The 20,538-nt window shown below is 44.8% G+C and overlaps 2 protein-coding genes and 1 long non-coding RNA gene across 3 annotated transcripts; 1 reads left to right on the forward strand and 2 right to left on the reverse strand.

Moving 5' to 3' along the window:
* Window positions 1-286: 286 nt before the first annotated feature.
* Window positions 287-1,146, reverse strand: LOC311263895. The gene is made up of 2 exons (XR_014623412.1): window positions 1,056-1,146; window positions 287-666 (listed from the first exon to the last, which is right to left on the reverse strand). It is a non-coding gene; the product is annotated as an uncharacterized lncRNA (long non-coding RNA).
* mcrip2 (MAPK regulated corepressor interacting protein 2) lies at window positions 1,077-7,660 on the forward strand. The gene is made up of 5 exons (XM_084364247.1): window positions 1,077-1,698; window positions 1,858-1,927; window positions 3,544-3,677; window positions 5,656-5,763; window positions 7,170-7,660. The coding sequence occupies exons 1-5, from the start codon at window positions 1,644-1,646 to the stop codon at window positions 7,238-7,240; spliced, it is 438 nt and encodes a 145-aa protein (XP_084220373.1). The 5' UTR covers window positions 1,077-1,643; the 3' UTR covers window positions 7,241-7,660.
* A 282-nt stretch (window positions 7,661-7,942) lies between these two features.
* On the reverse strand, window positions 7,943-19,463 carry slx4 (SLX4 structure-specific endonuclease subunit homolog). Its single transcript, XM_084364230.1, has 14 exons — window positions 19,310-19,463; window positions 18,480-18,990; window positions 17,572-17,779; window positions 17,219-17,446; window positions 16,780-17,006; window positions 16,195-16,490; window positions 15,251-15,503; window positions 14,568-14,761; window positions 14,053-14,199; window positions 13,499-13,668; window positions 11,020-13,334; window positions 9,842-9,941; window positions 9,320-9,643; window positions 7,943-9,088 (listed from the first exon to the last, which is right to left on the reverse strand). Exons 2-14 carry the CDS (start codon window positions 18,925-18,927, stop codon window positions 8,704-8,706), a joined length of 5,295 nt encoding a protein of 1,764 aa, XP_084220356.1. The 5' UTR covers window positions 18,928-18,990; window positions 19,310-19,463; the 3' UTR covers window positions 7,943-8,703.
* Window positions 19,464-20,538: the final 1,075 nt, after the last annotated feature.

A 20,538-nucleotide genomic window follows, 5' to 3' on the forward strand; every position in this document is an offset into this window, starting at 1 on the left:
TGCCTGCGCCTTTGGTTTAATAGGTGAAAGGTGATCGCTCCCACTCCTCCTCCAATGCACCTTCTGAGGGGCGTGCAGTGACGTCACGGAGGGGGGTTGCCCTGCTCCGTAAAGCAGCCCGCGCACATAAACAAGAAACAACAGGAGCGGAAATGAGGAGACTCCAACTTCAAAGTAAAGGTCACGACAGTTATGAGACTGGATAACTTAAACATCTTTGTGAAATACTCAGTATGAAAAAGGAATTAACAAAGACAGAATGCAACATTAGAAAATGATTCAAAAGTTCAAGATTCAAGTCTTTATTTGAATTGTGTAAAATAACAAAACAGCAAAGCATGCTGCGCAGTACAGAATAAGAATAAATTTTATCTGCAAAGTAGAAGATAGCACAGCCAACTAATTCAAATGCAGGTGGAATGGAAAGTGTCACTTCAGTCTTGAAAAAAGAAGATCAATCAAGACAATATATTTATTTCAATGACGATATTTATGATAGTATTTCAAACAAGTCTTACAACAGTGATCTTGAATAGACAGGTGTGGGACAAGTCTCTCAATAATTATCTGTGACGTGTGTTCAATCTGTCACATTGTATCACCCACAAAAATGTGTGACAATGAATAAATTGGTGAGCAAGAGCAAAGTGGAGGATCGTCTTTCTTCTGCAAAACAGAATAAAGAAGTTATCCAAAATAACAAAAAACATAAAATAGACATGTAGATATGCAATAATGGTTTACAATTTCACACGGTTATATAATATTTAACTCATAAAGAAGTACATCTGATGCAATTTCATCACAGTATATGGAAACTGCACATCTGAAATTCTCCGGCTGTCAAATAGCATGAGTACATTCTATTATTTTAGATAATTTATTATATTACATTACACCCTATGGTGTTATAACCCAATGTTGGGTAAAAATGAAAATTGGAAGCCCACCCAAAGACTGGACATCAAAAATTAACTATTCATAATAGAAATGATGCAAGATGAGGTTGTGTAAAATCTGTTATCAAACATGACTTTTATTTTGAAAACGCTGACCGGAAGTGGTGCTCATCATTCTTACTGGCATGACGCTTGCCAAGCATGGTAGCTTTCCGTCCTGATGAAAATATCAAAGTGTGCGGTGTCCTTGTCTTCTGTCACAGAGCTGGTAGTTATTGCGGTGAGTCCCGGAGCACAGAGGGAAGACTGTCCCGCCTGGAGTGTCACTGTCGTCGGCCGTCAGGAAGCCCCGTGTCCCCCCTCTTCTGACTGACTGATCACCTGCATGTGGAGCCGCTTTCTCCTTGGATGACCTACACGCAACCTCTCTCAGGAGCAGCAGACGTCGCTCCATTACAGCTGAACACCTGCTGGTCAGGAGGAGCAGCGGGACACGTATCAATATACAGCGGGCAACAAGTCAAGGCGAGAGTCCTGCAGGCTTCAGGCCGACTCCAGAGCAGCTGACCTGGGGAACAAAATACGACGCTGCTAATTTTTTTTTCTCCCATCGTGGCTGCGTCAGGAGGAGCAGACACCGGAGTGGAAGTCCTGCAGAGTTGACAGTCAATGACAGCACCTGATAATTAACAAGACAGACGGACGGCCTTTGAAGAGGGACACTACATCATCCGTGGAGGTTACATGATGTACACAATCACCAGAGGTCCCAGCAAACTTGTTACACAACGGAGGACAGGTTAGTGAATGGATGCGCATGATGCAATGTCACATCAGCAGATCCACTTGAAAGTTTGGGCTCGTGCAGCAGGGAAAAGCCCCCGTGTTTGCCTGCGGAGGGTTTAAAGGTAAACTGCGCCGTGCGTGAAACTATTTAACCCTACATTTTGTCTTGAAGGTCCCACGCAACAAATCGAGAGCAAATTCAGCGACCTGAAGCTCAAGCCGACGTCTTGGCTGTCATCGAGGTAAGTGTCCGCACTGATGTGCTGTTTTGGTGTATGTGTTGTGAGATCGTCTCTCTGCGGGCCGTTTGAGCCGCGTGGGCCCAAAATACTCACGCACGTGCGCCGTAAGTGCGATCATGTAACCGTGACTTTGGTAACGCCGCTGCACCCATTATCGGACGCAGCTTTTTCCCCCGCAAATTCTCGCAGTTTCTCTGCGGTCTATTACCGCGTGATCTTGCGCGAGACAGCCGACGGTCCTTCCCACCGCCTGTCAGCGGGCTGTGACGCCGGTTCTGACCCACCTGTCCTGTCGGGGTTCCTGTGCTCCCTTCAGGTGCTGCTCGGACATAGCAACACCATTCAAAGGCGTACTCAGCTGCCAGTTTGTAGGTGCACTTAGCTTAAACAGCTCAAATGAGGAGGACAAAACCTCTCGGTGTGATGTAATGCACATAAACACAGTCATGTAAAGCCTCTAAAACATTTATAACGTTGATGAAATTTGGACGTCTTGCAGGAATGTTTGAGAATGCATTAGTGTTATGTAAGAGGTGTACCAAGGACTTGTTGAAAGGCATTCTGGGAAAAAGAAAGCAACGTTCAGTCATATAAAGGTCCAGTGTGTAGAATTTAGAGGGATTTGCTGTTGTGTTTTCGTTACATTAAGAACCTTTTATGTTCAAAAAGGGAGCGGGTCGTCATCCACAGAGTCCGCCATGTTGCACCGCCATCTTTCTTCAGTAGCCCAGAACAGCCAATCAGAACACTGACGCTAGAGACGGTCTTTTACGTGTACGCATAGATTTAACAATAGAACTGGATACCCAAGGATGGCACCTATTCAGTTCAATGAGAGTTGCTCGTCTGGCACATACACCAGAAACAAGTTTCTAGTTTTTGATTTTGCTTCCTGGTTATGCGGCCGATACACGAGTCCCCGCTTTGCCCATAGACCTCACATTGTGATGACATTGCAGTTTTGTGAATTCCTTTTCTGAGCTTGAGGAAAGATTTACGAGTTTAAAACCTCCATGACTTGAAATAGTCATAATTGACCTTCGACGTGTCCTGTCAACAGTTTTACAGACTTCTGTTTTATATTGGCGGTCTATGGGGAAAATGCTTTTCGGACTACAGGTGATCTTTCTGCTGCAATACTGTGAGTGGCCACTGGGCAAAATTGGAAACAAAGGCCCTCATATCCAGGTCTAAATAGTAGATTCATGGTTTTACAAGTTTAGGTGAGGGGAGGGCTATTTAGTTGGTTGCTAACAGCAACCTCACTGCTAGATGCCACTTACATTCGACACACTGGACCTTTTAAAGACAGATTAAACAGCAAAAACTCAACACGGCTTGCTGTAAAATCATTTTCTCTGAGCTCCCTCCTGATGAAGACGGTGAGATACATCTGAAAAAAACTCTGAAATATTGTTGTATGTCCAGAATCAAGAATGAACCCTCAATCTCAATTTGTCTAAAAGCTAAAGACACAACCTCAGGCGACAAACATATAGTTTTCAGCACTTAACAGGCAACCATCATCATTTTTTAATCACTGTGCGGTTTAACTGTTTGTTACAGGCTGTCCTAATCCGTCGAGTTGACATTAACCCTGTCTGATCTCTCTCCAGCTCTCCGCCCCCTAAGATCGTGTTCAATCGTCTGAACGGGAAACGCTACCACAGTGCAGCCACACAGAAGACCGCCAGCCCAGCAGAGGGGTTCACTCCGGCACATGAAGAGAACGTCAGATTTGTATATGAAGGTGAGAGACGCAGGATCAATAAATGAGCAGATGCGGGTCACAGTGCCAAGGTCAGACCACCAGGGCCAATCCTGAAGCCGGGAGAGATTGTAGATCCTCCTCTTAACCCAACAGGGTCAGAGGTTGAGAGGATGGAACTGGGACATTGTGGTGGGCAGATAATCTCCTACGCATTTCTTCCTGACTGAGCAGCTGCACTAAAATTGATCGGTTACTTTGGGGCTACAATTTGACTCATTGTCAAAGCAGAAAAAACAAGCAGCGCCTGACTGATGCAGCTGTTTTTATTTTAAGAGAAGTGTTGCTTGTAGTCTGTAAAACCCAACAATGATTAAAAATCAGGACTGTGCACCTTCCACCCTGTGCTGAAGTTTACCAAGCATGCGTTACTGCTGGCCAGTACTTCATGCCCCGGTGGAAATGAATGACTTGTAGAGCTCAATCGGCTTGAACCATCTTATCTGTGTTACTCTTGGACGGCTGCCAGTGAAGACTGGTCTGTGGCATCCTTTTGTGACCATAAAGTTCAGCCTGGGAAAAGCTCTTTTTTTTCTTCTTCACTGCTCACTCCTAAAGAAAAACCTCCGGCACAGTCCGTCGAGTTGTCTTAAGATGGATGACCTGATGGGTCCACTGTGATAGGAAAGCTGAAAAGACCACAAATGTCACCTCCAGACATGTTTAAATAACATTTTACCCAAACACATGCACACATATTCACATAGCTACATGTTCTTTATATGTGACATCCACTCAGAGTGATACAGGCTGCACAAAGGAAATCATGTTTGTGTTCAAGGCGAGTCAAACCTTCAGGCTTATCTGTGGGTGAAGCTGGAAAACCTTCACCCACTGCAGATAAAACACACCACAGACCAGTGCAGCCCTCTCCTGAGGGTGTTGGGAAGAGGTGAGATCAGAAGTGTAGGGTAAAAAAGAAAAGAGAAATGTCATTCTCAAGTAATAGAAATGGTTTGCCTGTGCCTACACTGGTAGGAACATATCCTTAAAATCTGTACAACCTAAGCTGAATGGTTATGTACGTCAATAAACCACAATTATTAATAAACGTATTGGAATCTTGTCATAAATAACTTCCCCAGAGTTGCAGCCCCCTACATTTGTGTTTTTGCTTACCGAGATGTCATTTCCTAGATCATCTTAAAAGAGACCTATTATGCATGTTTTTTTCCTTTCCTTCAGGGTGTTATAGGTTCTTGTGCATGTAAAAGATCCCACAGAAAACACTGCTCCTGCAACACCACATCAATAGACCCGCCTTTAATTCTGTGACTTCTTGACATCACTATGTCAAACAGTTTGCATAATTTATTCCTATATTCACAGTAGAAGTGAAGCTAACGCACAACAGAGCCAACCAGAGACACAGTGAGCGGTGCCGGCTCAGGCATGTGTGAGCTGACCAATCAGAGCAAGGGGGGTGTCCTTAAAGAGCCAGGAGCATTTCAGACAAAGGGGGTTTGGACAGTATGAGAGAACTGATGGGTATTTTGAGCAAAAAAGCTTGTAAATGTATTCTAGTAGTAATCAAAACTAAAATGGTGAACCTATAAATGAGCATAATACTGTATATCTCCTTCATATCCTTAGTCTGTGTAGTCTAATCTATAAGGCAATGTAAGTCAATAAACCATAATGACTGTACCATAAAAATCAACTTGCGTTTCCACTTTACAGCGCTTTTCTCTATGCCACCATGCATTATCTCCCCTTTCTGCACCACATGTAACACAATATAATGTTAAGTGCATACAACGTGAAGCTTTTTGCTGCAAGAGGAATCGATGCTGTAGCTGTTATTGTTATTTAAGATCAATTTTAGATCCACGGGAGGTCCGTTTTCATAGCGTTTAAAAACGAGCCTTAATCCAGGCTGAAATCCAAATCAAAAGTCCTGTTGACCAAGGATGCATTCAAGTGAATTCAGCTTCTACTATGTGTGTTTGTTTGTGTGCAGCATGGCAGGAAGTGGAGCAGAAGCTGGGGGACGGAGACGCAGGGGAGCCAACTGACAGCCACGGGCCCATTCAGTACACCGAGAAGACTCCCAGTGCTGCGATGAAGAGTAAGTTCCTGCGTCTGCACTTTTACTCAGGCCTCATTTGGATTAGCACACAGTTCCCATTCATTCACCTGCAAAGACTCTTCAAAGAATGACAACAAAGCAAATTGGCCTTCATATCTCAATACTCAGTTTTATGAGACCCCCACAGATTAATCCTCTTCCTGTGTTTTAACCCCCTGAACTTTGAACCAGTAATATCTCCATGTTTTTATTATTCCTGGTATCACATGAAGAGGGCTTTTTGGCTCGGCTTTATCTGCAGCCAAACGGCAGCTCTTGTAATAGTTTGTATTAATTTTTAACTCTTCTTTAGTCTATAAAACCGGGCTGGTCTAGATAAACCAGCCCCGACTACTGATTACATGTCTCGTCTTAATTCGCACACACGTCTGCTCTGGTTCTTCTTCTGTGGCTCGCTGCCCTGAAAGTTTGTGACAGATAAAGAAATTCATGATTACCAGAAGATAAATCCTGCTGAATTTGGTGATCTCTGCTAGTGCCACAAAGAGGTTTAAAATTGTGCTTTTCAGCGAAATGTCTCAACAACTACTGGATCGATTGCATTCAGTTTGGTACAGATGTCCATGGTCCTCTAAGAAGAGGGCTGGGCAATATGGCCTTAAAATAATAGTGCACTATTTTAGGCCATATTGTGATACGTGATATATATCTCGATATTTTGTAATCGTCTCAAAAGCACTTCTTAAACACTGGACGATAAAATCAAATATCAAACCAAAATACCTCTATTGATCTTGCAGTATTGTAGGGATGGTTATCAGCAGTGATGTGGATATAATGTCTAACTGGGTAAAGGCAAGTATTAGAACAAGTAGACCAGCTAAGTTTAGAAAAGGACATGTTTTTGCTTCACTTATTCCGACAGACAGAAATTAAGTTAAAGTGGCGTTATCAGCAGAAGTTATGCAGAAACAAGTTGAAAGTTTCTTGGAAATGTATAAAAGAGATGACCTGTTATTCATTAATAATTAGCAAATGTAAGCACGCCAAAAGGCTCAACTGAATTGGTGAATTGGTAAACGCACCTGCTGAACATCAGCATGTTAGCATAGTCATTGTGACAGTAGCATTATTGAAGTAATTACTTTAAACTAGCAACACCTTTGGACATTTCTGGTGCATTTATATCCTTAATCTTTGTTTTCATTTCTAAACATTAAACTTTGTGACAGATTTGAAATTCTAACATTGACTTGGTTGACATTTTGTCACCCTCTGGTTTTTATTTTGTTATCTGTCCAGATCATCCCTCGTTTCTGTGAAACTGAATTTGACTTTGACATCCATGTGACAAAATGAATAATTAATGAACAAAATGAATAAATCACAGAACACGGGTTACGCTTTAATTCTCTGACCCCTCTGTTGTTTTCGTCTCTGTGCAGACTTTGTGCCCATAGACCTGGAGGAGTGGTGGGCTCAGCGCTTCCTTGCCAACATTGCCAACCTTTCATGACCTGCTGAGGCTTTGAGTCGGGACAGGAAGCACCGCGTCGATGCTCCGTAGGTGAAGGCATCATGAGTGTGGAGAGGATCTGTCTCCAGGATCTGCGGTACGAAATGCTCGTACGTAATTTGGAATCTGATTTGATGCCTGTGCTTCACGCTGCTGTAGAGAAAACTGGGTGCACAACACGAAACCCCCCTGATGCAACGACAGTGACCTGATTGACTCACAGCGCTGACTTGATGTTGTGCTGCTGCGAAGGACCCGTCTCTCTCTACTTGAATGATGAATCGGATAGAAGTTGAGATTTTTTTCTTGCTCAAGAACCTGCCTCCTTTCTCAAGTGTGCTCAGCTGTATGTATGCTGTGGATGATCTTTTAATATAAATCTATTGAAGAGCAAAAAAAGTAAAATGTTTTTCAAAAATCTCCTGTGTGATGAATCATTTCTGTGAATTTAACTCCCTTTGTTCTGATTTAAGAGAACACATTTAGCATCTGTTTATTTGGTAAAATCTCTCATGCGGAGGATTAATTATTGCACCATCACATACATGAATGTGTGAAATCTCAGTTCCCAAATGTTTAAACTCTTCTCCTGAAATAATAGCTCGGTTTCTGAACTCTGAATGCAACTGAAAACTGTAATACATTTTGTCGGTCTCCACAAATCTCTTGCAAAATAGAACACTGCAATTAAAACCATTGATGGAATGTAACTAAGTACATTTACTCAAATATTATACTAAAGTACAATTTCAAGGTATTTGTACTTAACTTGAGTATTTCCATTTTATGCTACTTTTCTTCCACTGCAATAACAAATAACAAAATAATAATAATAACAACATTTTTACAAAAAAAATATGAATATTCAACCCATGGTGAACAATATACACAAAAACCTGCAGCAGGTTTAGTGAGACGACCACTGAGCAGAACAGAACAGGATTTGGGAGTAATTTAGACTGAAGAAACAGAAACCCCTTTGATCGAATGCCTGCTATTGATAATGGATTACATATCAATGGTTAAAAAGTAACTAGTACTCTGAGGAGCGTTTAGAAGAACACTTTGTGCTTTTTGCACTGATTAAGGATCATCTTGTGCTTCGGTAAAGGCCGAACACCAAACCTGCACAGGGGAGAAAGTACAGTACGTGGCTTTTGTGACGGACAGAGGAACAACCACATGGACGGGAGGAAAACAGCCCGAGATAGAAAGCGGAGTCAGACTAAGTTGACAGTGACACAGTGGGAGGTAATCGGATAGGCTCCTCAGTTAATAGCCTTGATTAGACAAGTAGAACTGAAGGCCTCCAACAAACCTGACAGACAAAATGATTTTTAAGCGGTTACATACTGGAATGTTGCTTTAATAAATAAAACATAACTGAATGCCGTTTAATCCACGTGCCAAGGCTAGAATAGACCTTTCACAGTTTCTTTTAAACCTTTCTTGCCGTCAAAGTTTTAAAATACAGCCGGAACACCTCTTTTCCTGCTCGCTCCGCTTTCACCCGCTGCTTTTGCCCCCCTGCCCGTCCTCTTTCCCCTCCTTCGGCTTGGTGCGGGGTGGCCCTGTTTGGCCGTGGTAAAGGTGATGCACTGGGAGTCCAAGTAGTCCACCAGCTTGGCGGCACCCAAACGGATCCCGGCTGCCTTGAGTCGTCCCTGGAGATGGGACAAGACCAGAGGCTCGTACTGGAGGATCTGAGTGTACAGTTCAGAGTCAGACAGGATGAAGGAGCGCACGGCCCGGAGGCGATCCTCGAGGCGAGTCGCCACCTGGGAGGAGGATATGCCGCCGTCGCTGTCCGAGTCGGCATCGGAGGAGAGGCACAGCACTGGGTTGGACCTGTTGAAAGAGCAGGAAGAGGTTAAGTGCACGTAATGTGTTTATGGAAGTTATTTTAAAGTGACAAATTTTTAGGATTTTATTTCATTTTTTTTTACATTTGAAAGGATTCTAATACGTCATTTTGAGCTACAAGCAGGAAAAATGTAGTGGCTGAAATAATGAGCCCCCTGAAAATGTGTATGTGCAGTTACAGCTGAGATGATCCACACATTTAAATACACGAGTTACCTTTCAGATTCTTCACTGGCAGCAGTTGAAGATGTGTTGGAGCACTGTGAGGCAGACAGCAGCTCAGCCTCCTCCTCTCTGTTGTGTCTCAGAGGGGAGGTATCAGCGGAGACTCTGGGCTCTTTAAACCTCACTGTCTGAGTGCAGGAGAGCGGCCTGTTGCCAGCGGACACTGAACTGCTGGGGGGGGGCTTCACCTGAGCTGTGCGGCCCGCAGAGGGTACCTCCTCTTCCTCCTCAGAGCTGTCCAGCTGGTGGGTGTACTGGTGGATCTCCTTCAGCTTGAGGATCATCTGGCGCTTCGGTAAAGGCCGAACACCAAACCTGCACAGAGGAGAAAGTAAGTTTGTCACAGACAGACAAACAGACAGATGGATGGATGGATGGAAGAGAGCCTGAGATGGAAAGTCAGACAGACTAAGCTGACAGTGACAACATGGGAGGTAATCGGATAGGCTCCTCAGTTAACAGCCTTGATTAGAAAAAAACAAGTGGTCCCTCTCTGAGAGTCAACTGACTGACCTGTTGAGTTTGTTCTTGAGGTCCGGTGTGTCCATGTCAGAGTAGTGAGGCATGGGAGTGATGGGCACCAACGTACGACGCCTTTTATTGTGTGATGAAGCTGACGTGACACAAACAGGAAGACATTTAATAAAAATACTGTCCGATTTCTGCAGCAGAACTTAATTACTTAAATGTCTTTAAATAAATCCTAACCAAACAGCCCTTCAAAACTACAAACAATAAACAGACACTCGCACTGTAAGGCATCAATCACATGATGATCAGGATATTTTGGTGTTACCAGTGATTAAGTGTTAAAATATCACTGTTTGTGACTTATTTGATTGGTTTCTTCATCTTCTGTGAAAGTTAATTGAATATCTTGGGGTTATTTGATTGTTGATCAGACAAAACCGGACATCTGAAGGTCTGCTTCGGCTTCAGGACATTTTCTGCCACTTACAAACCAGTTAATCGAGATTATGACGTCAGTTGCAACACAAAATTTAATCAGTTATCAAATGGCTGCAAGTCTGTTTTGACTTAATCATTTGATTAACTGTCTAAGAAATAAACAATACCTCTGGAAGAACAAGTCGCAAGAAATATTGTGCAGGCTGTTTGAGGCCTTCTTGAGTCATTGGACTAAAACATTATCTATATTTGGCTTTTCTTTTTGGTTCTGTTTCGGCTCTTTATCATTTTATTTTCTTCTCTCTAGACACACTGGTGCATTGTTATCAAATCACCAGTTTGTTTCTACTTATGCAACAACTAAAGAAGTATAAAACCAGCTGCTCTACAGAGCAGAGAAGGGATAGACTGATTATCAGGGTGTATATTCAGCATTCTTCAAATTATCGGTATCAGTGGTTTTTTCTGTCAGATTGCCAATAAACAAACTTAATTTCTAATAAAAGCCATATTGGTCGATCCCTAGAGCAGATGATGATGATTTAGGAGTATCTTTCAGCAGAAATGGACATATTAATGGAGGAAATGTGACAAATAAAATGCTTTTATTCTGTGTTAATGCCTCAAGACATGGAAGTCGTAACCATTCTTTAGGGCAGGCTTGATGAAAGTAATTAGTTTGATTTGGTCTGATAAAATCATAGAACTGCGGATGAATGTAGTTTTTTACAACTACACTTGTGTCAAAATACAAGTACTGTGTTGACAGTAAGACTACTCACCAGGTGTTTTGAGCTGGGCACAAGCGTTTACCCTCCTAGAGAGAGGAAGAGCCTCCTCCTCCTCTTCCTCCTCCCAGCTGTCCCATATGTTGGGGTCCAGGAGGCTGTTGTTGATCCCTGGTGTGGTCTGGACGGTGGGATCAGGTGGTGAGGGGGTGAATGAAGGGCCTGTGTGAGCCTGTACACTTGTGGATGGATGTGTGCTGTGGGCCTTGGATGGAGAGGAGACCGTCGCGCTGCTACGACTCTTCGAGGACTGGACACTGTGATCAGTAGAGGAAGATGACCTGGCTGGTTCTCGTCGCCCCGAGCTGTTCTCGTGCTGGCTGGATCCTGCGCTGTCCTCCAGCCTCAGACTGAAGCAGCCCGGGTTGGCCTCTACGCAGACGTCAAGGCCCCACGAGTCGTTGAAAGCTATGGGGGGCTCGTCCATGGCCATGAAGCTCTGCTGGAAACTGGATTCAGCATCTTCTGCCACTCCGATTTCTCCTGGTGCTTCTTCCAGCTCTCCTTCCTCACATGTCTCTTTACTTTTGCACTGTAACTGCCTTTCTCCTTCATCAGCTCTTATTCCCCTTGTTAGCTCGTCTCTACTCCTCAACTCATTAGATCCTCGACTTTGACGAGAAGAGTCGCTGTGTCTCTGTGAACTTTGAAGACCTCTGTGAGAAGAAGAAGAAGGTGGATCTGAAGGGTCGGACAGAGGGGAGAGATGAAAGCTCCCCAACTCTGTTTTCTCCAGGCTATCAGACGCCACACTATCCCCTCCTTGACTTGTCGACCTCTGCTTAGCGAGCGGAGAGGTTGTGAGCAGAACAGGTGGCTGGTGGAGCTCAGTGTGCAGCGGAGTGCTGCTGTACGGTTGGTGCTGGGGGTGGAGGGGTGTGTCGTGCTTCAAGGAAGTCAAGCTCAGATGCTTAGATTGGCTCGAGGGAACTGCAAACACCTCTTTAACTTTATTCACATCACAACTGCTTGTTCTTTTGGGAGAAACGTTGAGATTAAAGCTGGAGCTACAGGGCAGCGTCTCTTCCTGTTTTATCCAGGGAACACTGCCCTCTGTTGGGCCGACGCGGGCAGGAGAAGAGAAAACAGAGGGTGGGGAAGTGTCACCTTTAGGGAACAGTTGCGTCCTGCACATGCTGTTTCTGGTCTGAGTGGAGCTGGTGGTGGTGGTGGTGCTGCGTCTGTGCTGGAGCGGCGTGGATGGGATCAGCCAGGACACTTCTGCAGAACAGTCCGCTGAGCCTGGATCATCCGGACTCGACTCCAAACTGATGGACTTTTTATTCTCCAGGGTGGGTTCGTTGGGTTTCACTGGCGGAGGTTTGATCTGGGTGTAGCTCTGTAGGCTCTGGATGGCGCAAGGAGAAGGTGGCGAGGGACTGCGGGAATGGAGAACGACCTCCATCTCCTCGCTTGAGTCAGACAAAACTATGAGTTCAGGTTCCTTCTTTTTCTGAGTCGAATCAGAGGAAACAGAGACACGAGGACCTTTGCTTTCTTGCCTCAAAGTGTTACCTTCTTTAGACACGACCAGGTCAGCGGCATCCGTCCCTCCGTCTCCTTCTTGACCAGGGGACTGACCTGGGATGGGCAGGTTGGATGCACTGGGCGGAGGGCTGAGGGAAAGGTCGTCGACTACGCTTGCAGAAGACTGAAGTAAAGTTCTGCCTGACAGTTCAGATGAGAGTTTATGAGAGGACAGGGGTGTCTGGGATTGAAGGGTGCGTTTCCTTGGCTGGCCAGAGGTAGAGGGTAAGGATGAGGGATCTCCTTCCTGGTAGACCCCCCAAGAGTCTGAGAAGAGGCGGTTGTAGCTGCGGTCCAAGCTTGGGTCCGGCTCAGGGAGAGGATTCGGCTCTGTTGAGATTCTTTCAGGTTCCGTCAGTTTTGTGAACACCTCTTCCCCATCTTCTTCCTCATCTACCTTCACCTCCTCCTCCTCCTCCTCCTCCTCTTTCGTGCTGTCTTCTTCCTCCTCCCTCTTTCTCTGCGTGGCAGCAAACTCGTAGATCTCCTCCAACTCTTCCTCGTTCACCTTCTCCTCACGAGTCTCTCTGTCCCCTGCTGCGAGGTCATCGGCTTGACGATCTTGTTCCGATCCTCTTTCCACACCGCTTCCTTCGTCTGTGTCCGTACCCCTGTCGTCTTCATCCTCTTCGTTCCACATGGAGCGGAGCAGCTCCATGAAGACCTGGTCTGTTTGGTTGTTGACATTCTCCCCCTTGTTCATGAAGTCGTCCTCCTCCCCCCGAGTCGCTGCATCCTCTTGGCAGACCTCGCAAAGCTGCTGCAGCTCCTGCAAGTCAAACCTTAACAAACGCAAAAAGAGAGGAGTCTTCTTTACAAAACATCTCATACATTATTGCTGCTTAACATGCAATAGAACACAATAGAACAAAAACCTGAACCAAATTAGCTTAACAAGTCTTTAAACTGTAAGAGATCCTTGACTGATGATATACTGGACACTAACCTAGATGCAAGCTCCAGTACATGAGGCCGCAGTGATGCTGGGACGGAGCACTTGGCCGTGTAGAGATACTGCAGCAAAGAAAACACTGCCTGTCCTGGGACGTCGCACATCAACACCCTCTGAGCCGCTGGCATTCCCTCCTCCTGCACCCCAATACCACTTTCATGTACCTGAGAGAGGAGCAGAGGAAGGAGGAGAAAATGCAAAGAGAGTAAGAGCACTGATGTTGTTTTTCTTCCAGTACAACAACCCACATTCTTTAACTGAACAAAAAGGTCCACAAATCACTGCTAATTACTGAAATCCACTGGAAAGCTTCTGCTCGGCTTAATTAGAGGAGCTGAAAATCCAGTATTGTGACAGAGTTTAGGCTTAAGATAAGATGGAACTATATTTAACCCGAGGGACATTGTTTAGGTGCAGCTGCAAAACAAAGTAGAAAAGAGTTCCAACATAAAGAGTGTATTTACATCCCTTTAGTAGGTCATCTTTCAGTGATACTTGTGAACACAGATTATGCGTCCCTGGTTTGTATATTAGTGGGCTTATATTACCATTTCTGCCAGCAGGGGGCAGCGAGCGTACACCATGAAGGAATGAGCGAAGTAGACCTCCCCACTGTCCACCTGGAGCTGCACATCACTGAGCTGAGGGTTGTTCACCATGCTGCTCAGGTCTGATGCCAGTCTGGACAGCGCCACCTACAGAGGAAACACCAGCAGGGAACACTGGGGTCAGTGCGGCACACATCTGGCACACCAGAGAAGATGTTCTGCACTGCAAGTATCATGTCAGTCATGAGATAAACACAAAACACAAAAAGATGGCACATCATGTTAAGCAATATGATTCCCTCTGATTATTCATTTCTTAGGTTTCATTTTATTACCAATGTTTTGACTAACATACGGTATATAACTGAGTTAAAGCAGTTACACAGAGTGAGAAGAAAAGTTACTCTGCAGAAATACGTCTGATAAGATTTAGTTGGATTCAAACGATGAAAAAGATCCAGGAGTCCGGGTTAAAAATGTCAGAATTGAAGAAGTGTGATGACGACGGGTCTTACTGATCGGTGGCTGCCTCGATCTTTATCTGGTCGTGGTTGAACGGTCGTCCCCCTCGCTCGGCTGTGGGTCTCATCCAAGCGCGTGTGTGTCATTTCTGGTAGGAAGCCGCTGGCGCAGAGGTCAGCCTGCTCTTCGGATGCTTCCGGGACGAAGCCGCTCAGGTGAAGGTTTGTGGTCAGAGGGGTGCTCCTCTCTGTGGGAACAAAGACAATCAGGACCTTGATTTTTTCCCATCGAGATTGATGCAGTCTTCCCTAAGAAATGAATCAAAACGTCTCTCGCTATGTTAAAAGAAAAAAAACCTGGATCTGTCCCTTTATCCGGATCTGCACAAGTTAATGTTAAAGTTAATGGGGTCTATTCTGGGCTGAGAGCCATCATCCAGCCAAGTTTGATGGAAATTCATTCAGCAGTTTTTGTGTAATGCTGACGACAAACCGACCAACCACAAAACAAACAGACACGGGCAAAAACATAACCTCCTTGGTGGACTTTGGTGGACACAAGATGAGACAGTGACAGTGACCTAAAGATTATCAAAATTCTCAGAAATTGCAGGTTACACCAGTTTTTCACCTTTATGATCCACCGCTACAGATTTGTTTCCATTTTCTGTGCATGTACATGTCTCTACTAGTACACATATTTCAAAGTCAGTGTCTTCTCTGTGTGAGTGTGTTACCTCTGTCAGGGTCTGAAGCAGCGTAACCACACTGTGTAAGGGTCATGCCATCTTCAGCCAGCTCCATCAGGTCTCGGAGTGTCTGGCTGCTCACTGGGAGCTGCCCTGTCCCCGGGGTGGAGGGAGCCGGGGAGGAGGCAGCGGTCTGGGAGGAGGATGGCAGGATGGAGGCCCCGGTTCCTGTGACAGGAGTTCCTTCACTCACAGGTTGGACTGCAGACTTGTTGATGGTGCTGGAGGAAGCTGATTCAGTCTAGAAGTGGAGAAGAACAGTATAAATCTAACTCAGCTGTGATTTGACTTCAGCTCTGCAGAGTTTATGACCACTGTCCTCATGATCACATGTCTGGATATTAGAGCTGATCCTGAGATGTTTGATACACATCTGTTTGCAGTTTGGATGTGAGATTCATTGTCGTGCTGTTGCTGAGCTGCATGTCGGTATAGAGGGTGTGTGAAGAGTTATGACAGACTGATGTCAGGTTAAAAAATGCGTGTTACAAATTGAAAACTGTAAATCAACCTCTGTATGATGTAAGGACGTAAGCTGAACAGGAATATGATATCAGTCATATCCAAGTGAGTCAAGAGAAGGCTGTTCTGGCATTTCTTTGAAAGAAAATCTTTGTGTAATCACTGCAAACTTCTTAATTTCTGGAAGAAGACGGGCTTGCAAAAGTATCAAGTGTGAATTCGGCCCAGAGAAATAACAGCTGGATGCACTGGCAGCTGTTACTGAAATAACAGAACACAGCATCTTCCTTTCACAGTTTCAGACACTTTTTATGTTCATCTGCACATTTTTATTTCCAGGACAGGACAGGACTAACAGTTTGTGGTTCCCAATCTCAAGTGGCGTTTGATAAAAAAGGACAGAAGCAAAACGCTCTGATTTCAAGAAATAATGTAACAGAGTAAGCAAAAATGTCTTTGGTCTCTCTCACCATTGCAGGGTCCCACGGCGTGATGAACCCTCTGAGCTCTGGTGTGTAGAAATCAGACACACAGGTGGAGCCTCCGTCCGGCAGTGTGCTCTTCTGCCAGAGGGGGGCAGCACCGCACCAGCCTGGAAGAATGCTGGGGCTGCGGGTCGGGGTGGGGGGAGAGCAGGGCCGACTACGTAGGAGGAGAGCAGAAACGCGTTCCTGCAGCCTCACCAGAGCCGCCTCGGCATCTTGGACAAGGAGGAGCAGTGGAGGGCGAGGGACGGCGCCCTTTTTCCTCTTCCCACGACCCTTACCTGAGCACCGAGAGGAGGGGAGGAGAGAGGAGGTTTTAATCTTTAATCTCTATTTAAGATATATGAATTTAGTTAATGAAAATAAAACCGTTGTGATCTGAAACCAATTGATTTTCGACAGTTTGTTCGATGCACTTGTGTTGTTGGATGTAGATCAGACAGTGGATGTATAAACTGCTTCAGGCCTGACCAAAGGCACATAAACTTTGGAACCTCCCCTGCTGTATGTACAGCAAGTGCCTTATTCAAAAACCCTTGTTTGTGTTGACAAACACTGATGTTACTGTACCTGTGTCTGGCCTCCCCTTCAACACTGCAGTCATGGAGATGTGAGAGGCAGCCGTCTCTGTCTGTAACGCTCTCTCTGACTCCCTCTCCTGTTCCAGCAGGGAGGAGGACAGAGCCAGGGCAACCATGGTGTCTTCGTCCAGGGGTTCTCTCTTCTTCCTGGGTTTCTTTCTTGCTGGGAGGCCTGGCTTGGCTGGGCCTTTTCTTTTGGTGCCTCCAGTCTCTGTGCTGAAGAGCGAAGAAAACATAATTGAAGTTTGATTCAGCTGGACTCGTTAATTTTGATGTTAGGTGATAGACAAGCTGTAGAAAAGACTGGCAAGTAATGACACGTGAGCAGGTCATTTTAAACATTCTGCTTTAACTGTTGCGTCTGACTGTAAGCTCAGATGTATATTAAGATGCTGTCTTGTGGCTGGACTGAACTGAGACGGACTCACAGTGTGTTAGCAGAGGGGACATTCTGGGTATCCTCAGCCTGTCTCTGCAGAGCCTGCAGCAGCACAGCCGGAGGGACGCCCATGTCCGTGGAACAGCGCTTCAGGTGGGTGGAGCGACTCTTCTGGGACTTGAACTTCTTGCCACAGATGGGACAGTCTGGGACACCAGGAGCAGGCGAAGGAGGAGGAGGTGGTGCTGGAGCGCTCTCTTCACTCTCATCCAAACACCTGCAAACAGGGATCATTCTCACTCTCGGTGTGTCCACCAGTCCAGTGACTGCAGTCGGTTTATTGTAACAAATCAGATAAGAGCATCAGCCAAGTGCCTATGATACAGACATAAATATCCAGACCTGTTGAGGTGCTGCGCTCGCCCCTCAGGGGTCATATGTGACAGATCTCTCTGGCAGATCTGACAGAAGAAGAGGCCTCTGTCCTCCAGGTCCACCGTCTGGACATCTGCCGTCTCTCTGTCCAGCTCCTGCTGCAGCCGCAGGGCCAGAGCCTCGTCACTGTCCTGGGGCTCCGAATGGAGGCCTGAGCTGAGGGACTGTGGAGTATCTGTACAGTACAGAGGAGGGGTGGGACATACAGTCAAGGGTGTGTTGAAATGGAGGCCATTTAAAGCACTGTTATCCAAAGCTTTTAACTCACTCACGTACAGATAGCAGCAGGTATGAGATCAGGGTTGCAACTAACAATTAATATTTCAATTATTTTCTCCATTAATCGATACGTTGTTTGTTTGAAAAATGTCAATGAGTGTTTCCCAAAGCTCAAGATGACGTCCATAAATGTTTTGTTTTGTCCTCAACCCAAATATATTCAGTTGACTGTTACAGAGGAGGAAAGAAAATAGAAAATATCACATTCAAAAAGTTGGAATCAAAGAATTTTGACTTTAATTTCTTAAACAATTACTCAAACCAATTAATTTAAAAACCGATCAGATTTAATGTACTCATACAATGATTTAATCAATAGCTCATTAGGGCTGCAACTAACAATTGTTATTATAGATTCATCTGCTGATTATTTCCACAAATAATTGATAATCGTTTAGTCTATAAAATGTCAAAATGTAATGAAAAATGTTCATCACAACTTCCTAAAGCCCAAAGTGACATTTTCAAATCGCTCCTTGAGTCCAACTAACAGTTGGAAAAAAAGAAAAACAATCCCCACAGAGGGAAAACTACATCTGTATCTATTCCCTCTGTCCTCCATAATAACAATCTGTGCCAAGAGCATCCTGTCTCACCTTGTCTTTGCTCCAGAGGTGGAGGAAGAGAGGTGGGGGGGATCTCATGGCTTGTTGTCTGGCTCTTGTCCTTGTGCACCATCCTCTGTGGACTGGCTCTCTTGAACTGCTGCATTCTGTGAAGCACTTTGTCTTTGGCCGTCAAACCCCTCTCAGCTCTTTGCACACCTGAGGAGCCAGCATCTCCTGAGTCAGATCCGGGTCCTCCACACACCACATGTTGCTCTGCTCCTGCACCTGTACCTGTACAAACAGGCTGGGCCCCAACACCTTTTGACCCATAGTCACCATCTCTTTTGTTATTTATCCTCCTCTTGTCTCCATCGCTTTCCTGACTGGAGGGCTGCTGCTCGGCTCTCCTCGGCTGTCTGGGCTCACCTGGTTTCTTGCGGACTCGTTTCAGCAGCTTTGAGCAGAGATCAACAAAATCCTGGTCCGAGTCATCCATGATGGTGTGTTTTGTCTCGCTTTAAAAGGCCATGCATGCATATCTTCAGCTGTAGGGATCAGACTGCAAAGAGAGCTAGTTTAGGCTGGAGCAGTTGGTGTCCAGAGATGCGTTCAGGAACCAACATGGGTCCTCTGTGACAGAGGAACAGTTACATTTGCTTATTCCCTACTACATGTTAGCAAGAATAACTTGATAGGTAAAGGCTCTTTACTGCCAAATATAAAGAACACAGCTATATTTTCCCATAATGCTAACACACATTTACAAACCTATGTTCTAACTGGGCCAATTTATTAAGTTAATCATGTTTGAAAGCTTATGTCTGTAGAGAAAGTGTCAGTTAGCCAGCTAGCTGCTCATGCTAACACTTTATCCTCACCCAGCTCTTTAGCTCGCCGCCTCATCGCTCTTCATTCACGAGCCTGTCGCAGAGGTGATTCTCATGTTTGTTAAACTATAAATATATCAATTATATAGATAATATTACAGGCAAGAAGCCAAGTCGGGTTGTTGACATTTTAAAAGTACTCACTCTCGACCGCTTCACTCAGTGCTTCCGGTCATGTGACGGCGAACGAACGAATGAACGCGCGCCATACATGTCACGTGACTGCAACAGCATATTTAATGACCTGACAGGCACCAGGTCCATACTTCTATTTAAATAACCGAGTTTATATATTAGCAGCTGTCATTAAATCACAAACAACTATTTATTTATTGCATTGAAAACACGACAAACTGTAAGAGGTAGTGAAATATGAATTGAGAAATGATTGTGGATGTTGTCTGTTGCAGTCACTTAAAATGACCACAGTCTGTTATTCGCATTCCTCAGAATAATTTCTCTTTCCAAAGACCAATCCAACCCAATTCTTATAATTTTATGGAATTGACTGGAAATAAACTGACATTTCTTATTAATAAAAGTCGCTGCTGGAAGCATCGTTTTGTTTAAAAACAGGATCCAAATACCAACTATCTCCAGCCTAGGCCGATTCAAACATCCAATAAAAACAGCACATTTATAGAAAAGCACGGTCCTTTGATCCCACTTACAAGACCTTTGCAAAGCAAGACTTAAAGGTTGTGACTGAATCATGTGACTTGAACTCACTTGAAAATATGGAATTATTTTGAGTTACTTGTCAACTACAATTCATTTGAAATGCTCAAGGGATTCATTTCAGATTTTCCATTGGCCCCGGGGTCATCTGTTCTAAATTTAGTAACAGGCCTTTACTTGAGACGCGAGCAGAGCTGCATTACACTGGAAACCAGTGAAAGGTAAAGGTTCACTCTCCACAACATCCTGCTAGTAACCTTCTTTAGTAACATTATTCGGCAGTGGTGTGCGAAGGGAAATATTAATACTTCTGGTTCCAGACGTTTCTGTTCTAGGACCCATTCTCATATTTAAAGATTGATATCTACACTCAGTAATTTGCTATCACTAGGATTTAGTCTAAATAATAACCGATTGATAAGGAACTACTTCCATCGGTCAGAGTAACCAACCAATAACCAATATAGGTTATGCAGCGATGGTCTGACAGAGTGCAGAAAAAAATTGCAGCTAAGGCGAGACAAACTTCAGTTACAGTCCTT

This window comes from Pagrus pagrus (genome assembly GCF_965226575.1).
Source record: "Pagrus pagrus genome assembly, chromosome: 2".
In the NCBI taxonomy this organism is placed as follows: Eukaryota; Metazoa; Chordata; class Actinopteri; order Spariformes; family Sparidae; genus Pagrus; species Pagrus pagrus.